The sequence below is a fragment of the Lycium barbarum genome, chromosome 6 (assembly GCF_019175385.1).
Source record: "Lycium barbarum isolate Lr01 chromosome 6, ASM1917538v2, whole genome shotgun sequence".
Taxonomy (NCBI): domain Eukaryota; kingdom Viridiplantae; phylum Streptophyta; class Magnoliopsida; order Solanales; family Solanaceae; genus Lycium; species Lycium barbarum.
The window spans coordinates 16,579,810-16,588,207 of NC_083342.1; the positions used below are offsets into that span (position 1 = coordinate 16,579,810).

Here is an 8,398-nt window from a genome sequence, read left to right on the forward strand (position 1 = left end):
TTCTATGTCTTTTAGAAAACCAATAAAAATCGAGATAACCAAAAAAAAAATGACTTAGTTTGATTTAACGACTTAAATAATTGACTTAACTGGCTTGATTACATTTTTTTCACAAAAATCGATTCAAATCGAACCGTGAACACCTTCGGAGGCAAGGTCATAGTATGAGTGTGAAAATATATTTTAGTAGTACGAGTCTAGAATTATCTATTGGCACCTATATAAACTCATTTTGTGATCTTATAAGGTAAGAGTGGAGTTTTACTAATGAAATGAGTAAGCTTAATGTCTATTTTCTCTTCCATCCTCTTCGTGCCCTATGATATTATCAAGGGTCCGCTTTATATTTCCAACATTAATTCTTCTTATTCATTAGTTAGGATTTATGCATGAAGGGATTTTGTCTACTAAAATCATTTTTGAAGAAGTCAATTTCTGTTGAGTTCAGAGACAAATATGACACATGTTACTACGGCGGATCTGGTAGGATTAGCTAGAGGACTATGCTGATTTAGGAACGGCGGACTATGCTTATTTAGGAATGGCGATGTTCAAATATGTCAATCTAACTCATCCTCCTTTTACATTAAAATTTATATACATGATATGGTATCAAATCGAAAATATTGGTGTGTATTTTTCTATAAATTTAGGTACTAATAAAGCTACTCGTAGAACTCAATTGCATGAACTTATTGTTAAGTTGAGTTGATGGGGCTCGCTTTAGGTAATGGCCGGAGATTTTGATGTTATAATTGATAACTCGGAAAATTTGGGTGTGTGTGTGGGGAGAGGGGGGGGGGGGGGGGGGGGAGGATTAGAGAAACAACGTCTTTAAGTGATTTTAAAGATTTTTCATGGGATGTAGATTTAGGCTTATTTAAAACTGTGGACCTGGTGGTGTTATAGAAAAAATGACGGCATTATACAAGAAAGACCCAATAGAGCTATGGGTTCCTGGGGCTGGAGACTAGAATTTAATGATGTGAATATCCTTCACTTAGAAACGGAGGCTCTGATCATACTCCTTTAATTATGAATACAGAAGCTAGTGTTATAAAAAAAAAAGCAATTTTATTTGAGAAAAGATGGAGCGAACGCGACTATAACAAGATCGTGGAATCGAGATATGGGATATTTTGAACAATTTAGAGTGAGCTTTAAGTTAAAAAGTGTTGTTCATCCTTACTAGCTTGGATTTGAGGGGAAAAGGGAAATTTTAAGAAGATCATTCAAGGTGTTAAGGATAGGATTGCGGAACTTAAGATGAATATTATGAATTTTGATCTCAATAAGTTGGAGCATATCTGCCCAAGACAACATTTTTTCTCTCTCTTCTCTCTCCTCCACAACGGCTTTAAAAAGAACATTATAACAAGTGTGCTTCACGCTCCTCCTTCATGGAGACGCCGGGAGGCCTTCCTCCGGCGCGTCAAGTGAAGGAGGCTCCCCCCTTGGGGGGTGGTACCCACCACGGAAGGAATTTTACAAAAACCAACATTTGCTGAATCAATTGCAGCTCCCCCAAAAGCTAATGCACTTCCTACTCATCGAATGAAAGATCAAATTTTTGCTCATCCAGCAACACATAATGGAGTCCCGGCGGCAATCTTTAACATAGAAGATTATTATGGGACGATGGCGGAAGACTGTCGGTATACGCTGGTTGGAAAGTTCCTCAAGCCAAGACCTCAAATCGATAAAATTAGGTCGAAGTTCAACGAAATGATTGTTCTGAAAGGTTCTGCTACAATTGGGGTCTATGATAACTTCAATGTGTTCATAGACCTCAAAAATATGGAGCATTTCAATATAGTATGGTTTAGAAGAATGCTCGAGTTTGACGGAGCGTAGATGTGACTCCAGAAATGGAGTCCAGATTTTAAACCTGAAGAAGATCTCCCTATCGCTCCGACATGGGTTCTTCTACCAGGTTTGCCATTCCACCTTCACAGTTGGCATTACTTGAAACAACTTATGTATTCGGTAGGAACACCTTTAACTCTTGATAATGCTACGTTGGGTCGAACTAAACCAAGTATGGCAAAAATCAGAGTCGAGGTCAACTTACTGAAATCACCGCCTGATAGAATTTGGATTGGTGTCGAATCTGAATCTACACCGTTAAAAGGCTTTTTCCAAAAACTAGAATATAAGGGGCTCCCCAAATATTGCACACACAGCAAAAAACTAGGTCATAACATGACGGAATGCCGAGTCCTAGAAAGGAAGAAGAACAAGAATGTCCCTAATCTCCATGAAGTTAATGGGGAAAATATCAATATAGAAGCTACAGGGGCAACTGGTCTGCCTATGGCTCAAAAACAACTAGATGTCGAGAGGCAAAAAAACAATGATTTATCAGGGAAAGGAGACAATATGAACAATCAAGGAAATCAGAAAACTGAGAAAGATGGCCAGGGGAATGTAAAGGAAACAGATCAAATCGTGATGGGCACAACTGCTAAAAACATCAGGGAAGTTAGGAATGATCAGGTGATAAATATATTAAGCATGAAAGAAAGACAGAATAAAAAGAAGAAGAATGAAAAAAAAAAGATGCATCAAAAGAAGAACAAGGTTATCTTTAAATCTGTAGCATTGTTTGAAACCAATAAGAGGAACAAAAGAAACAAAGTCACCAATCCTCCCAAAGAAGCAGGAAACAACCAAGATATGAAGGGCTTCCAAGGAGAAGTAGAGTCTCATTTGATTACTGATAACAAGGCTGGAAAGAAAAAAGATGAGCAAATTCAGGATTCTCTAGGGGAGGAAACTCATGTAAGCAACACCAAAGACGATCACGACAGTGCTAACATCAACATCGAGCAAAGTATAAATATGCATAATATCAATGGGGTTATAGAGGAAGGGGAAATTACTTCTCCAGCACAAATTAGCACCTCGAGTTTTCCATCAATCATCAGGAATCATAAAGGTATCAAGATGCTATCTGAACTCCAAGACTTCCCAATGGAGGAGCAAATTATTGTCCATGATAATGGGAAAGAGAACAACAAGAAGGATATGGACCCGGGAGACAAGCATAGAAAGGAGGCAAAAGGAAAACAGCAACAGAAAACCAAGAAGAACAAAAAAAATGAGGGGAAGAACAACAACAAAGTCAATATTAACACAGTCAACGAAAACAACAACATGAAAGTTACTGCTATATCCGATACGGAGGAATCAACTACTAAGGACAAGGACTATAATCCTAACTCACAAAGCCAAGGAAAATGGTTCGCTTCTGATTCTAGAGGAAGAAGCAGAAACAGAAAGAAAGAGAACACTACCAGAAGGAAGTATCCTGATAAGATCAAGGAGAGGAAACTCAGACAAAGTGCCCTTCCCCCCTCTATTCCATGATTAGTACAATTTTTTGGAATATAAGGCGGGTGAAGTCCAAGAGAGCAATTCACAGATTGAAACTGCTCAATAAGATCAATAAAGTAAACTTTGTGGCTTTATCAGAACCTTTCATAAACAAGATCAAAATTGATGGTTATAAGAAGTTTTTGAGATTCCATCATTGTATTGCAATACTAATGGAAAAATATGGTGTTTTTGGAACAACTTTGACCATTATGAGATCTTGGAAAACAATGACCAACAGATCACCATTAAACTCAAGAACTCTCCCACTGATACAGGTACCTATATTACTGCAATTTATACAAAATGTTCTGCCTTGGAGAGAATTGAATTATGGGATTGCATTATGGAGGTCAGTCTTAAAGTAGATGGGCCATGGTGTATGGGAGTAGATTTTAATGTTATCATGGATACTGATGAAAAGCTGGGGGCTAAAACTTATAGAATCGGTAAGAGCATTGACTTTATAAATACTATGGAATCTTGTGGTTTGTCTGATGTTGGTTTTACTGGACCCAAATTTACTTGGTGTAACAACAGGAGGCTGACCAAAAGGATCTGGAAAAGGCTTGATAGGATCCTTATTAATGATGACTGGACACAAAAATTTCAAAACAACTTGGTAAGGCACCTTGCTAGAATAGGATCGGATCATAGGCCACTTCTGTTCAAATTCAATGATGACCAGCACTGTAGTATCAAGTATTTCAAGTTTTTAAACTTTTGGATTAATCAACCTGATTTTCGTCAAATGGTAGAGAAGTCCTGGAAGGAACAGGTTAGAGGAAATGCAATGTGGATTCTTCAAATTAAGCTAAAAAAACGGGGTAGAGTGCTTAGCCACTGGTCCAGACACAATATTGGAGATGTTCATGAAAATGTACAGAGTTGGGAAACTAGAATGGAACTGCTAAAAAAACTGGATATTATGAATAATTCTGATCATTCTAGGGAGGATCTCAACAAAGGTTATGCAGAATATGTCAAATGGCTTAGCTTACAGGATTCTCTTTTAAAACAAAAAGCTAAGATTAGCTGGTTCAAAGATGGTGACAAAAACACTAAATATTTTCATAGTGTCTTGAGATTCAGAAGAAGGAAACTTGAAATCCAAAGAATAAAAAACCACAGAGGTAGATGGATTCAAGGCAAAGAAAAAATTGCTAAAAATGTTGTCAAGCATTTTGGTAAACAGTTCAAACTCAGCCTCAATCTAGAGCAACATAATACCATGGACCATATTCCCCGGATTATCACTACTGAGGATAATGAGACTCTCACCAGGATGCCTAATAAGGAGGAGATAAAAGTTGTTATGTTTGGCATGAATAAAGATAGTAGTGTAGGCCCTGATGGTTTTAATGGGCATTTCTACCAAGCTTGCTGGAATATCATAGAAGAAGATGTTGCTAACTTTGTTAGAGAATTTTTCAATGGTAAAAGTCTTACCAAGTTCTACTCTCATACGTGTTTAACTCTGATTCCCAAAGTAGAGTCCCCTTCTAACTTCTCTGAGTTTAGGCCTATTAGCCTCAGCAACTACTCTAACAAAATCTTGTCAAAGATCCTTGCCAACAGATTAAATCCCCTCCTTCCTAAACTCATCTCAGAAAATTAGAGTGGTTTTATATCTGGGAGACTCATCACCGATAATGTGATGTTAACTCAAGAAGTAATCCACCAGATTTCTAAAGATAACAAAAGAGGAAATGTGGTGCTTAAATTAGACATGGCTAAGGCCTATAATAGACTGGCTTGGCCTTTTTTGTTTAATGTCCTTCTCAAGTTTGGTTTCAATTCCACTTGGATTAGTCTCATTAATAGAAGCATTTCCAATGTTTGGTATTCTATTATTCTTAATGGTGTAAGACATGGATTCTTCAAGTCTTCCCATGGTCTAAAACAGGGTGACCCAATATCCCCTTCCCTCTTTGTTGTTGCTGCTGAAGTTCTGTCCAGGTCCTTCAATAGCCTTATTACTAATTAGAATTTCATCCCTTTCTCTATGAGTACCAATGGCCCTCAAATAACTCATCTAGCCTATGCTGATGACATAGTGATATTTAGTAGTGGTAACTCTAAATCCATCAGACTGGTGATGAAACAGATCAAGAGATATGAAAGGGCATCTGGACAATTAGTAAATACTGATAAAAGCTACTTCTTGACCAGTCCCAAAACTTGTGCTTGCAGGATTAACAGGCTTATTGCACTGGTTTTATGAATAAGGATTTCCCATTTACTTACTTGGGGTGTCCTATTTTTATTGGACCAAAGAAAATCTGTTATTTTGATAGCATGGTGGCCAAAATCATCAAGAGAATCAATGGATGGCAAGGTAACATGTTATCCCATGGAGGAAGACAGGTGCTGATTAAAAGTGTTATTCAAGCTCTCTCTACTTACAACCTAAGTGCTATAGATCCTCCTAAGAAGACTCTGAAGCTCATTGAACAACATATGAACAACTTTTTCTGGGGGACATCAAAAGGTAAAAATAGATATCACTGGAGCTCTTGGAGTAATATGTGTTTTCCTAAAGATGAGGATAGGATAGGAATTAGAGGGATGCAAGAAATCTCAAACACTCTGGCAATAAAGAGATGGTGGAGATTTAGAACTATCAAATCCATTTGGGCAGATTTCTTAGTGGCTAAATACTACATAAGGAAACATCCAGTGGATAGAAAATGGGTCCCTGGGAATTCAAAAGCCTGGAAAAATATGTTTTTAGCTAGAGATAAGGCTGAAAAATGCATAACCTGGAAAATCAATAAAGGAGAATGCAATTTCTGGTGGGACAATTGGCTGGTTTTGGTCCTTTAGCTGACTACTTCTCTGATTATAGAGCTGGTGGTGGAAACAAAGTCATGGTAAAACACTTCCTGATAAACCATAGATGGAACATGACTAAGTTGTATAATACATTGCCTGGAAATATTGCTCTTCACATTAGCACAATTGACACTGGTCAAAAAGACAGTGAGGATTATGCTATATAGGAAAATATTGAGAATGGTTGCTTTTCTAACACTTCTGTGTGGCACCTAACAAGAAGATATAGAACTAAGATGCCCTTTCTAGATAATATCTTGCATAGTTCTATCCCATTTAAAATATCTTTTCTCACTTGGAGATTGATTCATAAGAAGCTTCCCTTCAATGAAGCAGTGGTTAAATTTGGAAGACATGGCTCCCCTACTTGTATATGTTATACTATTCCTGAAAATGATTCCATTCAACAAGTCTTTGTTGAGGGACAAGCAGCTGATCATATCTGGAGAATTATTGGAGCCCCTTTGCGCATTAATCATCAGCATATCCCAGTTAATGGCTTGCTACAACACTGGTGGAATCAAAAAGCCAAAAATAAGGTACACAAAATTATTTATAAAATTGCTCCTATTTTGATATGCTGGGAAATTTGAAAAAATTAGAGTTCTTGTAGGTTTGGAGAGCAAAACAAATTCTCGCTCTATAGGCTGGAAAATCAGACCGTATGGAACATCAAAACTGCTCTAAATGTTGCTGTCCCAAGCATAGATTTTGGTGGTAATTGGATCAGTACTTGTGAGACTGCGGAAAGAATTAAACCGGTGCTAAAATGTACTCCCATCTATTGGAAGAAGCTAAATACTGGTAAGCTAAAATTTAATACCGATGGCAGCTTTTGCAAAGCATCCAAAACAGCTGGAATTGGCGGGATTATTCGAGATGAAGAAGGAAAACTCGTCATGGAATTTTCTATTCCAGTCGAATGTGGAAGAAGTAACTTTGCGGAAGCTATGGCTGTCGAGTTTGGAAGCTCATGGTGCAGAATTAATGGCATAAATGATATTCAAATGGAGCTTGATTCACAGGTCATTGCCAACATGCTCACCAAACAGAATTCGAAGAACTTGAAGCTCAAGCATATAATCAGCAAGATCCTAAAGAATGTGAAGGGTACTAATATTGAATTCTTGCACTGTTTCAGAGAAGCAAATTCCGTGGCAGACTACTTAGCTAAACTTGCTTCATCAAGTAGAGTCAAGTCCTTATATCATTCTCACGATAGTTTACCTGGAGAGGCAAAAGGACTGGTTCAACTGGATCAATGGCAGTTACCAACTTTTAGAAGAAGATTTGAGAAATGTAATTTCTTTGTTAGTTAATATACCTTTTGTATTACGGAAAGAGAATTGTATAGGCTGCCTCTTTCCTTAAGATTGGCTTTCAATCTTCTTTTGTAGATTAGAGGCAAGGTTCCATGTCCCCTTCTAATCATTGTAATCTTATTACATATATTAACATGGTAGGGGTCAAGCCAAACCCCCCACACCTTAGGTCCACAGCCTAATGGTGATGGCTTATAATTAAAAAAAAAAATCTCAATAAGCTGAAATTTCTTAGAAGAGAGTTAGAAAATGCTTACAAGGATGAAGCCTACTGGAAACAAAAATCTAGAGCTTTATGGCTTCAGGAGGGAGATAACAATACAACCCTTTTTCTTATGAAAACCAATCAAAGGTATAAGTGTAATAACATAATAAGAGGGTTTTAATTAGATGATAGTCATTGGGTCTCCGAGCAAAGTGATATTGTAAAGGATGTCGAAAAATTCTATATTCACTTATTCACTACTTCTAAACCTACTACATTTGATTCCATCTTAAATTTAATTTCCCCCATAGTTGGTAACTCCTTTAATGATAGGCTTATTAGAGATGTTTTGGATGATGAGATTAGAAAAACAGTTTTTAATGTGCATCCTTTTAAAGCTCCTGGAGTGGATGATATGACTCTTTTTAAAAAAATAAAAATAAAACATTAGAATATTTTATCTAACAATATTTGTGAAGCTATAAGAAGTTTCTTTCATTTAGGATACCTTGAGCGACCTCAAGCTAACATAGCTTGTTAGATTCCCATCAATTTGGCATGATTATAATCTACCCAATATAATATGGTCCAAGACATCAATCTCCCGATTCTATCTTTTGTCTCTACCCGCCTCTATTTCACCAAGAACCCTAGTTCATGA

At 37.1% G+C, this 8,398-nt stretch overlaps 2 protein-coding genes across 2 annotated transcripts; both read left to right on the top strand.

Moving 5' to 3' along the window:
• The first annotated feature begins 2,040 nt into the window (after nt 1-2,040).
• LOC132643879 (uncharacterized) lies at nt 2,041-3,369 on the top strand. Its single transcript, XM_060360400.1, has one exon. It carries the CDS (start codon nt 2,041-2,043, stop codon nt 3,367-3,369), a length of 1,329 nt encoding a protein of 442 aa, XP_060216383.1.
• Nucleotides 3,370-6,446: 3,077 nt separating this feature from the next.
• LOC132643881 (uncharacterized) lies at nt 6,447-7,529 on the top strand. The gene is made up of 2 exons (XM_060360401.1): nt 6,447-6,749; nt 6,813-7,529. Exons 1-2 carry the CDS (start codon nt 6,447-6,449, stop codon nt 7,527-7,529), a joined length of 1,020 nt encoding a protein of 339 aa, XP_060216384.1.
• The last annotated feature ends 869 nt before the right edge of the window (nt 7,530-8,398 follow it).